Source organism: Pelobates fuscus, chromosome 2 (assembly GCF_036172605.1).
Source record: "Pelobates fuscus isolate aPelFus1 chromosome 2, aPelFus1.pri, whole genome shotgun sequence".
Lineage (NCBI taxonomy): Eukaryota > Metazoa > Chordata > Amphibia > Anura > Pelobatidae > Pelobates > Pelobates fuscus.
This window is the reverse complement of record NC_086318.1, coordinates 214,746,689-214,769,814: the sequence shown is the minus strand read 5'-3', so window position 1 is coordinate 214,769,814 and position 23,126 is coordinate 214,746,689. Positions and strand designations below refer to the sequence as shown.

At 41.7% G+C, this 23,126-nt stretch overlaps 1 protein-coding gene across 1 annotated transcript; it reads left to right on the top strand.

Moving 5' to 3' along the window:
• The first annotated feature begins 24 nt into the window (after positions 1-24).
• HINT3 (histidine triad nucleotide binding protein 3) lies at positions 25-22,846 on the top strand. Its single transcript, XM_063441165.1, has 5 exons — positions 25-230; positions 14,679-14,793; positions 17,101-17,170; positions 18,362-18,488; positions 22,170-22,846. The coding sequence occupies exons 1-5, from the start codon at positions 126-128 to the stop codon at positions 22,215-22,217; spliced, it is 465 nt and encodes a 154-aa protein (XP_063297235.1). The 5' UTR covers positions 25-125; the 3' UTR covers positions 22,218-22,846.
• The last annotated feature ends 280 nt before the right edge of the window (positions 22,847-23,126 follow it).

Below are 23,126 nucleotides of genomic sequence, written 5' to 3'. Positions count from 1 at the left end.
CAGGGGGCGGGGCAGGAAGTGTCGGGAGTGCGGCTCGCTGTGTGTTGGGTGGAGCTGGCGGACAGACAAAGCTGGAGAGCGGAGCCAGAGTGCCAGCAGGTGGGGAGCCGGGCAGAGACACAGCCATGGCTGCCGACAGCGAGCACCAGGACTCGGCCTTTGACAGCAAGTGCATCTTCTGCAGGATCGCCAGCAGCGAGGAGAGCGGGGCCGAGATGCTCCATGCCGATGTGAGTCCCCCACCAGTCATGGCATGGGTGGCAGTGATGGCAGGGTGATGGGAAGAGGGGGAGCAATACAGTGACGGTCCAACACTAACAGCACTGATGGCACTGGATCAAACGAATATGGTTTAATAATGCTCCTTAAACTGGGGCTGTCACGGTCACCAGGATTTTTAATATTTACTTAAAGGGACACGATAGTCACCAAAACTACAACAGCTTAACCCCTTAACACCGCAGCCAAATGTACAAGTTGTGAACGAAACAAAACCTGGCATTTGCGCTATATGTCTGTCCAACCGTAATTCACCTCTTTCATATTAAATGCACCCCCCCTTATTATATATCATTTTATTCAGGGGAAACAGGGCTTTCATTTAATATCAAATATTTAGCTATGAAACATAATTTAATATGAAAAAAATGGGACAAAATAAGATTTTTTTTGATTTTTTTCGTTCTACATGACATTTTAACTGTCAATGTCATAATACTGTTTGCTTTTACTGCAATAAAATACACATATTTGTATTCAGCAAAGTCTCACGTGTAAAACAGTACCCCCTATGTACAGGTTTTATGGTGTTTTGGGAAGTTACAGGGTCAAATATAGCGTGTTACATTTGAAATTGAAATTCGCCAGATTGGTTACGTTGCCTTTGAGCCTGTATAGTAGCCCAGGAAATAAATTTACACCCATAATGGCATACCATTTGCAATAGTAGACGACCCAAGGTATTGCAAATAAGCGATGTCCAGTCTTTTTTAGTAGCCATTTGGTCACAAACACTGGCCAAAGTTAGCGTTCGTATTTGTTTGTGTGTGAAAAATGCAAATAGCGCCAATTTTGGCCAGTGTTTGTGACTAAGTGGCTACTAAAAAGACTGGACATACCCCATTTGCAATACCTTTGGTTGTCTACTATTGCAAATGGTATGCCATCATAGGGGTAATTTTCATTCTTGGGCTACCATAGGGTCATAAAGGCAACGTAAGCAATCTGGCGAATTTTAATGTGAAAAAAATTAAACACAAGCCTTATATTTGACGCTGTAATTTTTGAAAACACCATAAAACCTGTACATGAGGGGTACTGTTGTACTCAGGAGACTTCGCTGAACACAAATATTTGTGTTTCAAAACAGTAAAAAGTATTGCAGCAATAATATCGTCCCTGTAAGTGCTGTTTGTGCGTGAAAAATGCAAAAAACTTCACTTTTACTGGCGATATCATGGTTGTAATACATTTTACTGTTTTGAAACACTAATATTTGTGTTCAGCGTAGTCTCCCGAGTAAAACAGTACCCCCCATGTACAGGTTTTATGGTGTCTTGGAAAGTTATAGGGTTAAATATAGTGCTAGCAAATTAAATTCCCTATACTTTCGGCATGGGTGGTCAGGCAGGTCCCGCTAATTGTAATTAATTAGGATACCTAATTATGTAAAATTATTACATAAATATATGTGTAGAATTAATATATGTGTGTATATATATATATATATACATATGTGTATATATATATATATATATATATATTTTTTTTAATATTTTTATTTATATATAGGTATATATATATATATATAGTGATATATACGTATATATTTATGTATATAGATATATATATTATTTCGTTCTACGTGTATTTTGATATAAATATATATATATATTAATATCACAATACAGTTAGAACGAAATAAAACACATCTATATATTTTTTAATATTTTATTTTTAATTATTTATTATTTTATTTTTTTACGCATTTACATATTTTTTTTTTTTAGATTATTTCTAAATATATATATAACAATAATTATATATATATTTAATCAGTATCAGTCTACGTGTAATTTGATATTAATATATAATTATATATATATTAATATTAAAATACACCTAGACGGTGTATGTATATGTGTGTATATATATACTTAGATCATATATATATAATATATATATGATCTAAGTATAATTTTTTTTTTTTACACTTTTAACATTATTTTTATTTTATTTTCAGCCAGCAGGGGGACCAACTGTCATTACAGTTGGTCCCCCTGCTGGCAATGCCTGAGCCAGCTATACCGGCCATGTGATTGTGAGGTCCTCGCAAGGACCTCACTCTCACATGACCGGGAGGCACCGGAGGAGGAAGATGTGCCGCGGGGGGGCTCCCTGGGAGTCCCCCCAACCGCGATCGCCGGCGTGGGACCGCCGGCGACCGGGTAAGTTACTAAAAACCGGAGGGCGTACTATTACGTCCGGCGGCGTTTAGAGCCGCTTTTAAAAGGACGTAATAGTACGCCCTCCGGACTTAAGGGGTTAATGTCTGGTGTCTATAGCATGTTCATGCAGGCTTTTTAATGTAAACACTGCCTTTTCATAGAAACTACCTTCTGCTTTTAGCCCAGAATAACTTGTAATCCTTCTACTGACCGTCACTCAGACAGCCCCTACATTCAGCGTCTCCATGCTCTGCATGGAAGCACTATACACTCCCCATAGAGATGCATCGGATTCAATGCATCTCTATGATGAGAAGATGCTGATTGGCGCGGTGTGGTGTTTAGCTGTGCATGCGCAATAGCCTCCTAATGCTTTCAGATGAAAAAGCATTGAATTGGCTGAGATGTCGAGATTGATGATCTCAGCCATAAGTGCAGGGCCATCTGTGGCAAGGCATGGGAAAAAGGTTAGTAAACTCACCTTTAACATGTGATCTTAAAGGTACTGGTCACCTAAATAGTTAAATACTGCAGTGTCAGGAATAGATGTTTGTATTTCTGATACTGTGTTCCTTTTAAAGGGATACTCAAGACCCCTAAAGCACTTTAGCTTCCTGAAATGCTTTATATGGGAAGAGTGTGTCCTCTTCATTTTACAAAAAGTAAATATTTCAATACAAATTTACATTTTGTAACTTAACCTTGGTACACTCTCCTGGCGGTTAATCAGACAAGAGGTCCTGTTACTTCCTGGTTTGGTTAGCTCAGCTGAGCTAAACAGGCAGCATCTGCCTTGCAAAGACTTCTCATTTAGTTGCATTGGGAAGTCTGTGATTGGACATCTACAGAAAGTCTAGTCTAAGTTAGAAGGGGAGGGCTTGCAAAGGCAGCAGACAAGAGAACTGCAGGTTTTGTAAGCTGTCTTTAGATATCCTGCAAATAAAAAATGAATAATAAAAGCATGTATGTTTTCATTTGGGCAAGTCAATGCATTTATATGAGAATATGCTGGTTGGCAGCTCAGTGATTGCCACGCATGTGCGATATATTTACCGCCGCCACCACATAGAAGCTTTGGATTAGAGATCACCACTAATGATGGTCTTAGTCAAGGAAGTACTGAGCACATGGACACAGGTTCGCCAGGTGTAGAAGGTGAGTAAAATGTATTTATTATTTCTGGGGGTAACCCTGAATTTAAGAAATACATGTTTGTAATACTAACAGTTTTGGTTTAATCCTTATTAGAACTGCTTCCCTTTTCACACTATTGAACTTAGTTGAGGCAAAAACAATGGAGGAGATTTATCAAAAAGTTCAGTTCTAAAAAAAAAAAAATGAAAAGTACTAAACTTACTAATTGAGCCGTCTGACGCATTTCATTGGTAACATCTACCAGTTTACATATTGCACCACTTTTTACAACAGAATTACTCTGATCAATCTTCTCCAATGTTTCTGTATTCTACCTATCTTTGCAGTGTGTGCGCTGGATGTGCCAAGACAGAACTGGATTCTTTTAGAATACTGGGCCACTTTAAGCACTTAACGACGCATGACGGACTGGCTCCGTCATGCGCTAAAACTAACCCCAGATCGCCGCGATTGCGGGGTTAACGCTCCTCCGGTCTGCCGCGGTATTCGCGATGTCCCTGCAGCTGTGATAGCTGTCAGAGCTAGCACATGTGCTGCGGGGGCTTCTGATCTGCCTCCCTGCTCTTTCACATTCAGTGCTGAAGTGCTCTAGGGGTTGAGAGTGTCTCTTTAAATATCTAGGAAACAAGCAATTTGTATGCACTTAAGATATTCTAGATTATTGATTCCATAAGGCAATAGCAGATGGCTAAGGCTTTGAAATGTACACATCTGGCACCAACATATTTAAAGCTCTCATTAAATAATGGGTCAGTGATGGTAACAAGCTATTATTAAACCTTTTACAGAAAACCACATCTACTCTACAGCCTCACTTTCTTAAAGCATAAGCTTTTGATAAGAGCAGAAGCAGATTTTAGCATATTAATATTTTAAGGTATACTATAAGTGCCAGGAATACAAAGCTGTATTCCTGGCACCACAGCTCCCTTCACCGCGGTCAATAAAGGGTTAAAAAGCCTTTTATTTATTTACTTATCTATCTCAGCGCTGATGTCCCTAGATGCTGGGTCACGGGTCTGCCTCGTCCTCCATCCCACGTAACATGCGTGCATTAGACCTCTTCATTGGAAAGCATTGAATCAATGCTTTCCTATGGGGAAAAAAAAATGTGATGCTGGATGTCCTCATGCAGAGCGTGAAGGTGTCCAGCATATCAGTTACCAGACCAAGGGTCAGTTAGGTTCCAGGAAGCGCCCCCAGTGGCTTTCTGGGAGACAGCCAATGGAGGCAGACTTAGTGCTACTATGTAAACATTGCAGTTCCAGTTTCTCTGGAACTGCAATGTTTAACATTGCAGCACCAAGTGCAATAAAGATACTGCACCCAGACCACTTCAATGAGCTAAAGTGGTCTGGGGGCCTATAGTGCCCCTTTAAGGGTTTCTCCAAATGAACTTCAGTGGTTTGAAGTGGTCATGGAGTCTGTATGTGCAACTTTTCTCTGTCAAATGCTGCACATTTGAGTAAGATTAACCCGTCAGCTGCCGGAGGTGTCACTACGCCTCCAGCAGCACCACTAGGTCATAATCAGCCACCTAAAGTTCGAGGTTGACTGTCATTCTTGTCCATATTTCTATGTACAGATTTGCAACCATTTCCTGAGAGCAGTTAGCTGAAGCTCTCAGCCAATGATCAGCATGATCGACAACCAGAATCCAAATACGCATCACAACCAGCCATATAGGAATTCTAGCACCCGACAGGACCATGTAGAATGGCAAACCGTTGCAGTGATTTACAGATATATGGGATATGGTGCTAGGAGTACCCTGGCGCCATAACTACTTCAGTGGGCTGTAATGGCACCAGGAAGTTGTTATAATGCTTCTTTCACAGGTTTAACGAAAAATACCTTGCCTCACAGTTATCTTGATGCATTCTGCTAGGACTTTAATTTCTGGCATCACCCCATGCATCTCATTGGAAAGCGCAAAACGATTTATGGAGGCCAATGGGGAAAAGCACAAGAGCACAAAATGGGCATCCTCCATAGACCCTTGGAGGACCAGTGAAGGAATCCCATTCCATACTGACGTGCATGGACAAGAGTACATGTAGCTAACCCGGAAGATGAAGAAAGATAAAGTATATTCTTCTTCTCTCTGCTTTAATGAAACACCCCGACCCATAAAGCACTTCAGCTTGTTAAAGTGATTTAGATGTTATCAGAAAGTCCTCTCACTAATAATAATACTGCCGATTTAATTTGTAATTTAGAGAAATGGATTTAATGCTTTTTCAAGTGAAGCATTGCTGGCTCAGCACAGAAATTGCTGCACATGCACCCTGCTTGCCAATGCTTCAATCTGAGGTGCTGGGAGGAGACCCATTGGCCTCTGAATTAGAGGTAAGTTTATCCTTTAATATGAATTTTTTTTTTTTTATTTTTTTTTTTTAGAAAAGATGCACTTGAGCCTAACCAAACACTATAGATTAAATCAATGTATTTATTTATAACACTGGAGTGTTCCTTTAAAGGCACCATAAGAATTTCAGTTTCCAGGGGTCTGATTAGCTGATGGGATTAAACTGTTAATGAATGGTTTAACCCAAAAGTCTTCAAGCTAGCACTTCACTACTCTGCTCTGCTCTACACCTCTGCCCAATATCTGAGGTTTCAGTAAGAAAGCCTTGAAACAGCTGGTGTTGATAGCCTGAGATGAGTTTCTCCTCATTGAGAATTGTGAGTGAAAAAGATATGCATGCTTTTCACTCTCTTTTTTCTCAATTAAGAGCTATTGAAAGGACAAGCAAGTTATCTCATTGTCTCAGCATATCAGCAGCATCCTCCTCAGAAATTGAGCAGTGCAGGGACAGAGCAATTGGGGGCCAGTTTGAAGACTTTAGGGTTAAACCAGTGATTCCCAAACCAGTCCTCAAGATACTTAGTTTTCTAAAGACACCTTGGACACAACTGGGTGATCCCTATATCCTGGACTGGTAGGGATGCCTTGAGGACTGATTTAGGAGCCACTGGGTTAAACCATTTGTTAACGATTTAACACCTTCAGGTAAGTTAGCGCTCAGGATCTCCTCGCACTATAACAACTTGATTGCAAAGTTGTTGTGGTGCTTGGAGTGTCAATTTTAAGCTCCTTAACCCCTTAGGGACCGCTGACGTATCTGTACGTCCGACAAAAAAATGGTCCTTAAGGACCGCGGACGTACCTGATACGTCCTGGGGTAATTAGAGCTCTGGAAGCGACCATGATCGCTTCCAGCAGCTCTAATGGTATTACAGCAATACCTCAATGTTGAGGCATCGCTGTAATACCCCCCTCACTGCCGGGGGCCACTGGGTGATCGCTCCCCCCGGAGGAATATCTTCCGGCTGTAAGACAGAGCATCGGAAGCCTTCAGGCAGGCTTTTGATGCTCTGTCTCTACCGAGGGGTCAAGGCACTCATGATTTTTTTTTTTAAATTAACCCTCTACTCTCTCTCCCCATGCACTTGACGATTGCTGCCGTTCCCCCGCCGGCAATCGGTCTTCTCTTTGGGGGAATCTCTGGACTGAGCCCAGATAGTCGTCCCCCCCCTGTGCAATTTAGGACACCCCAAGGGCCATGTGACCACTCAGTTCTGCCTGTACTGACAGACATTCCCCTTGCTGGTGAAAACAAGTTAAAATAAAGTTGAAAAACTTGAAAGAAATAAACAATTTATTTATATATATATATATATATATATATATAATCTCTTGTATATACTAAGTGTATTTTTATTAATATATATACAAATATTAATGTAAAATTACACGTGTGTGTGATATAGATACAAAATATATATGTAATTTTATTCTAACTGTATTTTGAGATATATACCCTTAAAGACCATGGACAAAAAAAACGGTAGTTAAAGGGACTCTATAGTCACCATATAAAAGCAAGAAAGACAGGTCCCCAGCCTTCCTTCTTGCTTTTATATGTACTTTCATTTATTAAAAATAAATTTCGAGGTGTTTTTATATTAAAAACTTACCTCCGTTCCACCAATCGCGTTCTTCATAGAGCGGCATTGAATGCCGCCCTATGAAGAACCTGAGCGCTTTACCGTGCATGTGCGCGGAATGCGCGTTCGCGAGCTGAGCTGTCTGACTGACAGCTCAGCTCGCTTTCTAAAATTATCAATAGGGGGGGGACCTACTGTCCCCCCCGGCCCCCACCCCTGTGCGGCGGGTGGGGGCCCTAAAATTATCAATAAGGGGGGACCTACTGTCCCCCCCCCCGGCCCCCACCCCTGTGCGGCGGGTGGGGGCCCTAAAATTATCAATGAGGGGGGGACCTACTGTCCCCCCCGGCCCCCACCCCTGAGCGGCGGGTGGGGGCCCTACAATTATCAATAAGGGGGGACCTACTGTCCCCCCCGGCCCCCACCCCTGTGCGGCGGGTGGGGGCCCTAAAATTATCAATGAGGGGGGGGACTTACTGCCCCCCCCGGCCCCCACCCCTGAGCGGCGGGTGGGGGCCCTAAAATGATGAATGAGGGGGGGGACCTACTGTCCCCCCCCGGCCCCCACCCCTGAGCGGCGGGTGGGGGCCCTACAATTATCAATAAGGGGGGGACCTACTGTCCCCCCCCGGCCCCCACCCCTGAGCGGCGGGTGGGGGCCCTACAATTATCAATAAGGGGGGGACCTACTGTCCCCCCCGGCCCCCACCCCTGAGTGGTGGGTGGGGGCCCTAAATACAAAGGGGGGGGACCCTAGTTAACCCTCCCCCCCCCCCCCCAAAAAAAAAATATCTCCCTGCCTACCCCCCTCACCCTAAAAATAATGAGGGGGGACCATTAACTAAAAACCTGTAAAAAAGAAAAAATGAGATAAAATCAACTTACCATTCGATGTTTTCTTTCTTCTAAAATCTTCTTTCTTCAGCCCCAAAAAAGGCCAAATAAAAATCCATAATAACCGACGCAATTAAAAAAAAAAAAAAAAAAAAAAAACGAGCGCAAAAAAAAATAATCCATCTTCACCCATGGAGGGCTCCGCGCAGACTGAGCTCCGCAGGGCGGGGGAAGGCTTATAAAGCCTTGCCCCGCCCTGCAATTATGCTAAGAACACTCTGATTGGTGGGTTTAAGCCAATCAGAGTGCTCTTTGTCATTTTACAAGCGTGGGAAAGTTCTTTGGAATTTTCCCACGCTTGTAAAATGACACAGAGCACTGTGATTGGATGGCTTGAAATCCATCCAATCACAGTGCTCTGTGTCATTTTACAAGCGTGGGAAAGTTCTTTGGAATTTTCCCACGCTTGTAAAATGACACAGAGCACTGTGATTGGATGGATTTCAAGCCATCCAATCACAGTGCTCTGTGTCATTTTACAAGCGTGGGAAAGTTCTTTGGAATTTTCCCACGCTTGTAAAATGACACAGAGCACTGTGATTGGATGGATTTCAAGCCATCCAATCACAGTGCTCTTTGTCATTTTACAAGCGTGGGAAAGTTCTTTGGAATTTTCCCACGCTTGTAAAATGACACAGAGCACTGTGATTGGATGGCTTGAAATCCATCCAATCACAGTGCTCTGTGTCATTTTACAAGCGTGGGAAAATTCCAAAGAACTTTCCCACGCTTGTAAAATGACACAGAGCACTGTGATTGGATGGATTTCAAGCCATCCAATCACAGTGCTCTGTGTCATTTTACAAGCGTGGGAAAGTTCTTTGGAATTTTCCCACGCTTGTAAAATGACACAGAGCACTGTGATTGGATGGATTTCAAGCCATCCAATCACAGTGCTCTTTGTCATTTTACAAGCGTGGGAAAGTTCTTTGGAATTTTCCCACGCTTGTAAAATGACACAGAGCACTGTGATTAGATGGCTTGAAATCCATCCAATCACAGTGCTCTGTGTCATTTTACAAGCGTGGGAAAATTCCAAAGAACTTTCCCACGCTTGTAAAATGACAGAGCACTCTGATTGGTTTAAACCCACCAATCAGAGTGTTCTTAGCCTAATTGCAGGGCGGGGCAAGGCTTTATAAGCCTTCCCCACCCTGCGGAGCTCAGTCTGCGCGGAGCCCTCCATGGGTGAAGACGGATTATTTTTTTTGCGCTCGTTTTTTTTTTTTTTTTTTTTTAATTGCGTCGGTTATTATGGATTTTTATTTGGCCTTTTTTGGGCTGAAGAAAGAAGATTTTAGAAGAAAGAAAACATCGAATGGTAAGTTGATTTTATCTCATTTTTTCTTTTTTACAGGTTTTTAGTTAATGTTCCCCCCCTCATTATTGTTAGGGTGAGGGGGGTAGGTAGGGAGATAAATTTTTTTTTGGGGGGGGGGGAGGGTTAACTAGGGTCCCCCCCCCTTTGTATTTAGGGCCCCCACCCGCCGCTCAGGGGTGGGGGCCGGGGGGGGGGACAGTAAGTCCCCCCCCTCATTGATAATTTTAGGGCCCCCACCCGCCGCACAGGGGTGGGGGCCGGGGGGGGGACAGTAGGTCCCCCCCCTTATCGATAATTTTAGGGCCCCCACCCACCGCTCAGGGGGGGGACAGTAGGTCCCCCCCCTTATCGATAATTTTAGGGCCCCCACCCACCGCTCAGGGGTGGGGGCCGGGGGGGGGACAGTAGGTCCCCCCCCTTATCGATAATTTTAGGGCCCCCACCCACCGCTCAGGGGTGGGGGCCGGGGGGGGGACAGTAGGTCCCCCCCCTTATCGATAATTTTAGGGCCCCCACCCACCGCTCAGGGGTGGGGGCCGGGGGGGGACAATAGGTCCCCCCCTTATTGATAATTTTAGGGCCCCCACCCGCCGCACAGGGGTGGGGGCCGGGGGGGGGGACAGTAGGTCCCCCCCCTTATTGATAATTTTAGGGCCCCCACCCGCCGCTCAGGGGTGGGGGCCGGGGGGGGCAGTAAGTCCCCCCCCCTCATTGATAATTTTAGGGCCCCCACCCGCCGCACAGGGGTGGGGGCCGGGGGGGGGACAGTAGGTCCCCCCCCTTATTGATAATTTTAGGGCCCCCACCCGCCGCACAGGGGTGGGGGCCGGGGGGGGACAGTAGGTCCCCCCCCTTATCGATAATTTTAGGGCCCCCACCCACCGCTCAGGGGTGGGGGCCGGAGGGGGACAATAGGTCCCCCCCTTATTGATAATTTTAGGGCCCCCACCCGCCGCACAGCGGTGGGGTCCGGGGGGGGGGGAGGAGAGTAGGTCTCTCCCCCCCCCCCTTCAACCACTATTGTGGACCGTAAGCGTCCCTGTGGGTTCGGGCTTCAGCTGTCAGCTGAAGCTGTCAGCTGAAGCCACGCCCACAGCAGTGCTGACAGGCTATCAGCACACAAAGCGCGTTCACAGTGCTTTGTGTGCTGATAGCGCGTCTGATGCATTCACCCAGAATGCATCGGACGAGAGGCCTTTTTAGGGCCTCTGAACTCGGAAGTCCCTCTGGTGGCCGTCTGATTGACTGCAACAAGAGGTGTTCCAAGCTTCCAATGTAAACACTGCATTTTCTCAGAAAATACAGTGCTTACAAGAAAAAGGCTCCGGGTAGCTGTAGCACTCACCTGAACAACCTCATTAAGCTGAAGTTGTTCAGGTGACTATAGTGTCCCTTTAAGGACCCCGGACGTGCCTAGTACAACCACTGCAAATAGGAGCCTTACCTGGACCAGAGACCCCAGCAGTCCCCCTGCAGCAGCTCCGGCCCTGTGTGTATAATATATTATAAAATATTGAAACCATTTTATAATCCATTATACATATATATGAATTCATTCTAAGTGTACTTTGAGATATATACACATATATAATGAAATCATATATATGTATAATATATTATAAAATACTTTAATTCTAATATATCATATTATACATATATACACGTGTGTGTGTGTGTGTGTATATGTGTATGTGTATGCTTATGTTGGATCCTTACTCCATATACGGCTATTTGCCCCTTACACAAGTATTAAAGGACCACTATAGTGCCAGGAAAACATACTTGTTTTCCTGGCACTATGGTACCCCCACCCTCAGGGACCCCCTCCCGCTGGGCTCTGGGGAGAGGAAAGGGGTTAAAACTTACCTTTCTCCAGCGCCGGGCGGGGAGCTCTCCTTCTCCTCTCCTCCCATTCGGCTGAATGCACACGCGCGGCAAGAGCTTCGCGCGCATTCAGCCGGTCTCATGGGAAAGCATTGTCAATGCTTTCCTATGGATGCTTGCGTGCTCTCACTGTGATTTTTCACAGTGAGAATCACGCAAGCGCCTCTAGCGGCTGTCAGTGAGACAGCCACTAGAGGATTTGAGGGGACGAAAAAATATAAATAAAAATGGAAATAATAAAATAAAAATAATATATTAACCCCTTAAGGACCAAACTTCTGGAATAAAATGGAATCATGACATGTCACACATGTCATGTGTCCTTAAGGGGTTAAAGGACCACTCTAGGCACCCAGACCACTTCAGCTTAATGAAGTGGTCTGGGTGCCAGGTCCAGCTAGGTTTAACCCTTTTTTATATAAACATAGCAGTTTCAGAGAAACTGCTATGTTTAAAAATGGGTTAATCCGGCCCTCAAATCCTCTAGTGGCTGTCTCACTGACAGCCGCTAGAGGCGCTTGCGTGATTCTCACTGTGAAAATCGCAGTGAGAGCACGCAAGCGTCCATAGGAAAGCATTGTAAATGCTTTCCTATGCGACCGGCTGAATGCGCGCACAGCTCTTGCCGCGCGTGCGCATTCAGCCGACGGGGCGGAACGGAGGAGGATCGGAGGCAGAGAGCTCCCCGCCCAGCGCTGGAAAAAGGTAAGTTTTACCCCTTTTCCCCTTTCCAGAGCCGGGCGGGAGGGGGACCCTGAGGGTGGGGGCACCCTCAGGGCACTATAGTGCCAGGAAAACGAGTGTTTTCCTGGCACTATAGTGGTCCTTTAATAATATTAAAAAATAAATAAATATATATATATATATATATATATATATATATATTTAAAAAAAAAATAATAAAAATGCCCATTCCCCACCAAGGCTCTGCATCATACACACACACTGCACTCATATACACACATCGCATTCATACAAACACACTTCATTATATATACACACACACACATTGCATTCATTATATACACACACTGTAAATAAATTTTCAATTCATATTTTTGGGGGATATAATTTTATTTAGAAATTTACCAGTAGCTGCTGCATTTCCCACCCTAGTCTTATACTCGAGTCATTAAGTTTTCCCAGTTTTGGGGGGTAAAATTAGGGGTCTTGACTTATACTCGAGTATATACAGTACTTTTACAAATTATATGCCATGATGGGGTTATTTTTAATTCTTGGGCTGCTATACGGTCTCAAAGGCAACATGGGCCCAGCAAACCAATCTGGCAAATTGCAAACATGGAAAAGGGGAAAGCCCTACATTTGACCCCTGTAAGTTTGTAAAAACACATAAAACCTGTACATTGGGGGCACTGTTGTACTCGGGAGATGTTGTTCTTTGTCAGTAACACATAACAGGAACTCAGAATCCATGCCTAAAGTACAATGTGAGAGAGAAATAACAAAAAAAATATGATTTCCCAAAAGTTTGACAAAGACATGTGGAAGAATTAGTGCATGGCAAGTGTTAAAATACCACCATTTGAAATACCCTAGGGTGTCTACTTTTCAGAAATATATGGTTTGATGGGGGTACATTACGTTGGCCAACTTCAAAAATGTCCCAAATAGGACACGGGTGCATTATGACCAGCTGTGAACATCCCAAGTTGAAAACTGGAATGCGCACCCTCCAAATAAGGTATTTTAGCCCCCAGAGAACCCGACACACCTATACATGGGGGGTATCACTGTACTCAGGAGATGTTGCTGAACACATATTGGGGTGTTCTTTGGCACTAACCCTTAAAGGTCTAAGTACATGTATTCTTAAATTGCTATGTGTGTGTCAAAATAATCAATTATTTTTATTTTTAAATTGGCATAGATTGGTGATAAAATGGTTGCATGAAAAAGAGTCAAAATACCCCAAGTTTAATACCTATATTAAATATATATATACAGGCGAAGGGTTATTCAGAGATTCCTGACAGATACCAGTGTTACAATGTAACTTGTGTTAATTTTGAAAAAAATGGTTTGGAAATGGCTACTTGTACTTATAGCCCTATAACTTTCCAAGTATTTCTAAACTCAGGACAAAATTTAGAAACTATTTAGCCATGGGTGTTTTTTGGCGGTTGTAGATGCGTAACAGGTTTTGGGTGTCAAAGTTCGAAAACGTGTGTGTGGTTGTTTGTTTGTTTGTTTGTTTTTTTCTTCTTTTTTTTTTTTTTTTTTTTAAATCATATTTTATCATATTTTTTTTTTTTTCTATAGTAAATTATATGATGTGATGAAAATAATTGTATCTTTAGAAAGACCAAGTAATAAGTGGGTACAGTAAATGAGCAAGAGGAAAATTACAGCTAAACACAAACACCGCAGAAATGTAAAAACAGCCCTGGTTCTTAACGGTAAGAAAATTGAAAAACGGTCTGGTCACTATGGGGTTAAAAGTACATGTCGATCTGTACCACCTGGACCAAAAATACAATTTATTCCATAAAGCATGTGAATGACAGTTAGCTACATATAATTCTCTACAATTTAATGGTGAATGTGACATACATGTATCTCTCTGTGGCCATGAAAAAGATGGCCACTCGAAATTTATACTAGTATTTGCTTATGTATTCTGTGTGGTGTGGAGGAACTTAGTACTAGTATACCAATGGGACACACATTTAAAAAAGTACTTTCTCCTTTGTCAGCCAATCACCATTTTTATATTCAGAGATACTATGAAAGCTCTCCAACTTTCTGGTTTCTCATTGTCTTTTGTCCTGCTTTGACTGTCTGTCACACCTCTCTCTTTTGTTTCTGTGTTTCTTCTCTCCATTTTTATTATTGAACTGTCTCTTTTCACTGTGACTCCGGTGCACTAGTGTGTTCCTTTTCATGCCGTCTAGTTTAGTGCTTTGCTATTTCTGTATAGTTTTAGGGGACATGATTTTGGCCTTAAATTCGATAATAGGAAAAATGTTTGATCATGTAATTGACTTTTATATGTTTTTTCATAGGATGACTTGGTCTGCTTTAGAGACATAAGGCCTGGAGCACCACATCATTATCTGGTAGTGCCCAAAACGCATGTGGGTAACTGCAAGACTCTTTCAAAAGATCACGTACAATTATGTAAGACTATGTCTAATGTGTTGAATTTACATAAAGACAAATGATGTATAATGTAATGGAGTTTATTCACTATTTTGTGTACTTTAGAAAATGAAAAGGGATTTACAAATGTGAGGGTAAAATTAAAGTATTTGAAAAGATCCTGGTTTAGAGAATAACTCTCAGTCTATTTATCTAGCATCTTATTTATACATATTGAGCATGCTATGAAAAGTTAAGATCTGTCTGTTAATGTTTCACAACAAGCATGAGGTATTCTGTAGATCAGGGTTTCCCAATTAAAGAAATAATAAATTGCGCAGTTTTTTGTACGTCAAGGTGTGTATCTGTGCTTGTGTGTTTATGTATACACCTTGACACACAGTGTGTATCTGTGTTTATAGCACACAGATACACAGACCTTAACACACAGTGTGTATTTGTGTGTATCTGTGTTTGTATGACACAGACACACACCGATATACACACTGACTCACACATCTTGACTCACAAATACACAACACACACGCATGCTGATAAACACACACTTGGATACACACAGTGACACATACACAAACCTTTACACACAGATACACACAGACTCCCATACAAACACATATACACTCTCACTGACAAGAACACATACACTCACTGACAAGACCACATTCACTCCCACTGACAAACACATACAAACTACCTAACAGACACACATACAATTTTTTTTCATTTTTTTTTTTCAATCCACCCAGCCCTCCTACCTTTAGGAGTGCTGGCATGGAGTCCCTGTGGGGCAGTGAGGGAGCAGTGATGCTGGAGCCGGAATATGACGCCACTCCGGCATCACTAAGATGTCTTAGTGATGCCTGAGTGACGTCATATTCCGGCTCCAGCATCACTGCTGTGCGCGACGCTGGATTCAGGTAAGTGACTGAATGGGTTTTAACCCCTTCAGCGACGCGGGAGGGAGGGGGTCACTCCAGGATTCTACAATGCCAGGAAAACGGGTTTGTTTTCCTGGCACTAGAGAATCCCTTAAACCCACCTTAAACTTTGTTTTGTATGTTTTTTTTTTTTTTTTTTTTTTTTTTTGCATTTAAAATTTGGATTCCCATCTAACAAGCATTCTGGGAATCTTAAGTACTTGAATCATTGCAAGGTGCAGGATACATGAAATGAGAAATTTGTAAAAGGGTGTGTTGTTGTTTTGACAGGTAGGGAATAACCCCTTAAAGCGGCACTGTCATGCCAAACTTGCCTTTCTTTAATCGATTCCTCCTCTCTCTGTCAGGATCTGTTTTTCATTTCTTCCTGTCTGCTCTAGTTACCTTTAAAACATAAGACAAAGTAGGGACTACTTTGTCTCATGGAGGTTTCCTACGCTTGACCAGCGGAGGAGCAAAGTGTGCTTCATTTCTGGTGGTCAGAGCAATTTTCCCACAATTCTCACCTCTCCTCTGTGTTCCTGCAAAGCCTCCTTTCACTTTTCCCGAATGTCCTGTCACTTAAACAGAACACTGGCGAAACTACCGAATTTCGTCCCAACAGAATGAGAACAGTTTCTCCATTCGTGTTAGGATGCAATTCGGGACTTTGTTCGGATCGGAATTACATCGAATGAATGAAACTCTGATCCTATTCGTGCCTGCATCTTTGGTAGTTTCACCGGCGTAATGTCTAAGTGTCAGGACGTTCTTGAAAAGTGAAATGAGGCTTCGCAGGAACAAGGTAAGTTCGGCATGCCGCTTTAAGTTATGCGACATTTATATATTTACTCCCCTTGACAATAATGTTAAAAATGCCTTTCCCTATTGAATTGTATGGGAACCATTCCAGTAAAATATTATGATTATTTATATAAAGTGATGAAATCCAATTATTGCATTTACCCTGCCAGCAGGTCCAATTGATTTCTTTAGGTAATGTGAGCAAGATGATAAATGTAACATCAGAGAGGCAAGTGAACGAGTAAAAGTGGAAGAGGGAAAATAACCTGTAATGGAACAGCAAGCAGAACATGAATTGTCTATATTTCTGTAATGCCTTGTTCATCTAAAGATATAACCGCTCCCAAACAGATAAACACTTGAATGCATTAGTCCAAATCCATTAAAAACATATTTTTAAAGCTTTATTTATGCTGCCTTTTTAAAACTGTAATACCCGGCTTTGCATCATTTTGTGAGAGCACATCCTGGATATTTACACTCTGATTTTGCAGCCCAAGTGGGGCCCCACTATTTTAATAATGGTTTTATTGTGTTTTGCATATTTTGCTGTTAATGATTTTTGCCTTCCCTGTGGTATTTATTTTATTTGTTTTTCTGTCAGTAAAGAATATGGTGTCTGTTGGAAAGAGTGTCCTGCAGAAAAACAATGTATCTGATTTGGAAGATATTCGGTAATGGCTTAAAATAAGCTCATTTTCTTTTTAATTTTTTTAAAATGTATAATGTAGTGTTGCATAGAATTTTCACAGTTGATGTTCCTGTAGCTTAAAGGGGCACTCTATGAATTATGTATATAGTGCATTGTTTGTTTGTGTTTTTTTTGGTTTTGTTTTGTTTTTTTACACAGTTTCACACTTCGTTAACCTCCACCACTGTCTGTGGTCAAGCCTCACCTCTCATGTCACTAAAGCAGGAATTCCCTCTTGCACAATATTGACAACAGTTCCACTTGATTTGGGATGGTATTTATTGGCGGAGAGCATCAGCTGATGCTTTCAGCCAATAAGTCCTGTTCAAATAGGGGCAAAATTGATCTAATACGGATGGGAACTTACACATTTAGCAGTATCTGAAGAGGGGGCCAGACTGTAGGCTTCCATGGTTTCTGCTAGATATTAAACCATTCAAAACTATATGGACACTTGATGTGTGCACAGCATTCCGATTTTTCTAAATTATTTGGCTTTGAAGAATTTTAGTACTACATTTTTTGATTCGATATTACAGGTCATTTTGAAAAATTTTGGATCAATTCAAAAATTACCAGAGAGAATGATGCCTGTAGTGTCCCTTTTTAACAAAAAAACTATCAATTTGTGATGCAAAGTTGGTGCCAAGTGGCTACTAGACTTGTGCAGTACAAAATTATTAGAGATTTTTTTTATTCATACAGATTTTCAAAATTTGCAATACCTCGATTTGATATTCAAAAATACACTAATTTGAAATATGCAGAATTTCAGTTCAGGCAGAACCGAATCTCAAATTTAATGACTACGTACCATCTCCTGACACAGTAGCCACTATTTATTCAAACTCCTTTTTTTTTTTTTTTTTTTTTTTTTTTTTTTTTTTAGAATAAAAGTGTTGGTTACAAGAAATTGTAAATGAACAGTAATTTTTGCTAGATGGTACATTTTAAAATGTTAGTGGGCTTTACATTATTAAGTGGCAAGTGGTCATTGCAGACAAGATGGAACCTTCTCTGTAAATTGAAGTTTGAGTTTTACACATTACTACTTGTCCTTTGGGTACCAGGGAATTAGATTAAAATAGTTAGTAGTAGCTGTAAACATATTTAGCGGTTTAATCCTTGCTGTTATAAACCTAATCACAAATGTTCATTTACTATTTTAACATAGGTTGGGATTCCACTGGCCTCCTTTCTGCTCAATAGCCCACTTGCATCTTCATGTACTGGCACCAGCCAGCCAACTAGGATTTCTCTCTCGTATGATCTATAGAGTAAATTCCTACTGGTTTATTACAGTAAGTACCAATGTATAAATTGCTTTCAATTGTGATTATTGTTTCCATGTAGGCAACATTCTAATTTCTGTGAAATACTGTATTTTTTAATTATTGTGTACTTGCCTTATCTGTGTGGCAGAATTATTGCATTGCTGTAAGTAATCAGAAAAAAAGACTGCAGTTTAAAAAGTACTGTTATTCAATTAAAGGGACACTATAGTCACCAGAACAATAACAGCTTATTGTATTTGTTTTAGTGAGTCTAAACAGTCCCTTCAGGATATTTACAGTTTACACTTTTTTTTTTTTCTGAGAAAAGGCAATATTTACATTACGCCCTGGGGATACCTCCACTGGCCACTCCTCAGAAAGCCACTAGAGGCAGTGCCAAACCCACTGCATGGAGACACTGAACTTTTCTTATAGAGATGCATTGATTCAATGCATCTCTCTAAGGAGAAGCTGATTGGCCAGGGCTGTGTTTGGCTTGTGCTGGCTCTGCCCCTGATCTGCCTCTTTGACCAGCTCAGCCAATACAATGCTTTCCTATGGGAAAGCATTGTGATTGGCTCAGATCGCCACTTCTGATGATGTCAATCAAGCAGGCTGATCCAGCAGCAGCAGACTACTTGAATAAAGGTAAAATGTATCTATATTTAGGGTCGCCAGGGAGGTTAAATTGTGTTTTTTATTTTTGTTTTGTTTTTTAGCACTATAGGGTCTGGAATACATGTTTGTGTTCCTATTATTATTATTATTATTATTATTATTATTGCCATTTATATAGCGCCAACAGATTCCGTAGCGCTTTACAATATTTTGAGAGGGGGGATGTAACAATAAATAAGACAATTACAAGAAAACTTACAGGAACAATAGGTTGAAGAGAACCCTGCTCAAATGAGCTTACAGTCTATAGGAGGTGGGGTATTAGAAACATTAGGATAAGAAATATCAGGTAGGAGTGAAGCAGAGCTGGAGAAGAGAGCAAAGCACTATCCCATAGGAGAGAGCAAGAGACAGGTATGTAAGGGAGAGATTACTCTGGGAGGCCATACGCTTTCCTGAAGAGATGGGTTTTAAGGCCCTTCTTAAATGATTGAAGACTAGGGGAGAGTCTGATGGCAGTAGGCAAGTTATTCCAAAGGAGAGGAGCCGCCCGTGAGAGGTCCTGCAAGCGCGAGTTGGCCGTACGGGTGCGAGCAGCGGTCAGGAGGTGGTCGCGGGCAGAGCGGAGGGTACGAGGAGGGGCATACCTCTGGATCAGTGAAGAGATATAAGAGGGGCTGGAATTGTTCAGTGCTTTAAATGTATGGGTTAGCACTTTGAATTGACTCCGATAGGATACAGGGAGCCAATGTAAGGACTGGCAGAGGGGCGAGGTGTGAGAGGACCGACTGGATAGGAAAATCAGTCTAGCTGCAGCATTCATTACAGACTGTAGCGGGGCAGTACGGCTTTTGGGGAGACCAGTCAGGAGAGAGTTACAGTAATCCATGCGGGAAATTACTAGAGCATGGACAAACTCCTTGGTAGCATCTTGCGTAAGAAAGGGGCGGATGCGGGCTATGTTTTTGAGTTGGAACCTACAGGACTTGGCAACAAACTGGATGTGAGACTCAAAGGTGAGACCAGAGTCAAGTATGACGCCAAGACAGCGCGCTTGTAGGGATGGACTTATGTGGATATCACTGACTTGAAGGGAGAGTGAGAGAGGAGGATCAGTATTAGGAGGATGAAAGACAAGGAGTTCAGTTTTAGAGAGGTTAAGTTTGAGAAAGCGTGACGACATCCAGTCAGAGATGGAAGAGAGGCAAGCAGTGACACGTTGCAGGACGGCCGGGGAGAGGTCCGGTGAGGAGAGGTATATCTGGGTGTCATCAGCGTACAGGTGGTAGTTGAATCCAAAAGAGGCAATACGTTTTCCAAGAGAGGCAGTATAAAGAGAAAATAGAAGGGGACCAAGGACAGAGCCTTGGGGAACTCCAACCGAGACAGGGCGAGGGGAGGAGGTATCCTTGGAAAAGGAGACACTAAATGAGCGTTGGGAGAGATAGGAGGAAAACCAAGAGAGGACAGAGTCACAGAGACCGAGTGATTGAAGAGTTTGAAGGAGGAGAGCATGATCAACTGTGTCAAAGGCAGCAGAGAGGTCAAGGAGAATTAATATGGAGTAGTGACCTTTGGATTTAGCAGAGATTAGGTCATTAGTCACTTTGATAAGAGCGGTCTCAGTAGAGTGGAGTGGGCGGAAGCCAGACTGAAGAGGGTCAAGGAGAGAGTTGGAATTAAGGAAGTGAGACACACGGGTAAAGACAAGTCTTTCCAAAAGCTTTGATGAGTAAGGGAGCAGGGATATGGGACGATAGTTAGAGGGGGAGGACGGGTCAAGAGATGTTTTTTTCAGGATAGGTATTACAGTGGCATGTTTAAGGTCAGCAGGAACAGTGCCAGAAGAGAGAGAGCAGTTAAAGATGTGTGTTAGGATAGGCACAAGACAAGGGGAGAGAGATCTGATAAGGTGAGATGGGACAGGATCAAGTGGGCAAGTGGTGGGGCGAGAGGAACGGAGAAGTGCAGCCACCTCTTGTTCAGTAGCTGGGGAGAAAGTCTGAAGGGTAGGGAAAGCATGATTTATGTGTGGTTCCTGACCCTATAGTGTTCCTTTAAACTGAGAAAAATGAATTAGAGTTGATCCAGCCAGGAATCTGCTGTTTGAAAAGATGGCAACTGAAGCCTAACCACTAATAATAGCAACGGTTTAATTGGCTTCAGGAGAGATTTGATTTAAATTCAGTCCATTTAAATCACTAGCCAATAAGATTAAATAAAATTTTTTTTTTTAATATTTAGACTCCTTCTTGCTGTTTTGCAACAGATGAAGATTTCATTTTAAGACTAATAACTTTTCAGGTACATTTTAATGGTTAATTTTGTTATGTACCATTAGAAAGAAAATGTATTTATTTATTTTTCCATTTCTATACATCAAATGCAACTAAAGAAAACTAACTCACTAATTAGTCCTGATTGTTAAAATGCACAATATGTATAGGATTTCAATACATTTTTAATAAGTCATAAAACAAATACTGCAAGGAGTGAATTATGGTTTGAAAGCTGAAACTGTGACATTTGGCATACGAGATTGCAGATTACACAAAAGTACACCCCCCAGGCTATGTAATGAAGAGCACTTTGAGTTTGTGATAAAATTGTTAAATTAAAAGTGTCAAATTAGTTTGATGTGTGTGTGTTTCCCTGTCACATGTTTTTATTTTGGGGACCATGCATGTCCCACTACTGCAAAAAAAACATATTTGTATTCTGCTACTTGGGTACAATGATGACCTTTATCCCTAATCCTACCTATGATCAGAGAAAAGACTGTTTTATATTGCGGCCTTGTAACACCTCTAGTAGCAGTCATTTAGATGCCACTAGAGGTGCTTCCGCTCCGAGACACTGAACATTCCCTGTAGAGATGCATCGATTCACCTAAACAGTCACTTCAGCACTATAATGCCAGGAATAAGATTGTATTCCTGGCACTATAGTGTTCCTTTAAGTGATTAATGATTAAACTTTGTTTTTAAAAAAAGTTACAAAGGTTCATATATGATTTAACAAGTTACCCATTTCAACATTAATATGGCTTTGCAACTGCAAGTCTAATTGTGTTTCTATTTGTTTCTGCAGGCAGATCAGCTCATTGAACGTCTTCAAGCAAACACATCTACAAGCTGAAATGTGTCATGTTAGCTGTTATGATCAAGTCTCTATCCAGTGGGGGGGAAAAAAACAGACCGTGTTAGTTTTTAACAGAGCAAGCTCCTGATATGTTATGAATGCATTGTATTTATTGTTTGATTGAAACCTAGGTTTTAGGCTGTAACCAGGAACTGGTTTAGGATGCTGCTTTTCAGAACAGATGCAGTGTACAGTGGCCATGAGGGTGCACTATATACACAGACTAGCTCCAAACCTACAATAAATGGCCAAACACAATTCTATTGGAAATTCCACACATGACAAGATATATGATAATTACTTCTCTTGCATGTTTTTTTTTTCTCCATCCTGTCCTTTTATCAATAGATGCTAAAGATAGAGCTTTCTTGGAAGTTTCAGAAGACACATACTTTAGCCAAATGTTAATGCTAAAGAAATGTTGTGGGTTTTCTTTTTTTAACTGTGACTTCAAACCTAATTGTATTAAATAACTTCCATAATGTATTAATGATAACTATGTCTGTTTTTCTTTTTGAAGATATCATTCATTTTAGAAAACAAATTTAGCACCAAATAGATACGTGGTTATTCATTAAAATGTGACTTTTGGGGAATTAACATTTTTAGTACAGATTATCCAAAATAAAAAAGTTGGACAGTCTTTTAAGTTGAGCACTTTTCGACTTATGGTTGAAATTCACTTTTCTATTGTCACTTAGTAGTTTACTTGAAATGTGCAGTTTTTAATATGAATAACCAAGTACAGTGACAATGTTTCCACCACACATTGTGACCTTTTATAAAGTCATGTATCCAAGGTGTGCAGTGCTGTATATAACCAAAGATCATAAATTACTTATTGGTTTGTCATGGAGCACACCTGTGCCATGGGGAGGCGGGTCCCTCGATTTATTGCTAGAGAGG

What these genes read in the sequence shown, in the direction of transcription:
- HINT3 (XM_063441165.1), top strand. Translation starts at nt 126, where the DNA reads ATGGCTGCCGACAGCGAGCACCAGGACTCGGCCTTTGACAGCAAGTGC. An exon ending in CCGAGATGCTCCATGCCGAT is followed by an intron (nt 231 to 14,678) that starts GTGAGTCCCCCA and finishes GTTTTTTCATAG; the next exon opens with GATGACTTGGTCTGCTTTAG. An exon ending in TCTGATTTGGAAGATATTCG is followed by an intron (nt 17,171 to 18,361) that starts GTAATGGCTTAA and finishes ATTTTAACATAG; the next exon opens with GTTGGGATTCCACTGGCCTC.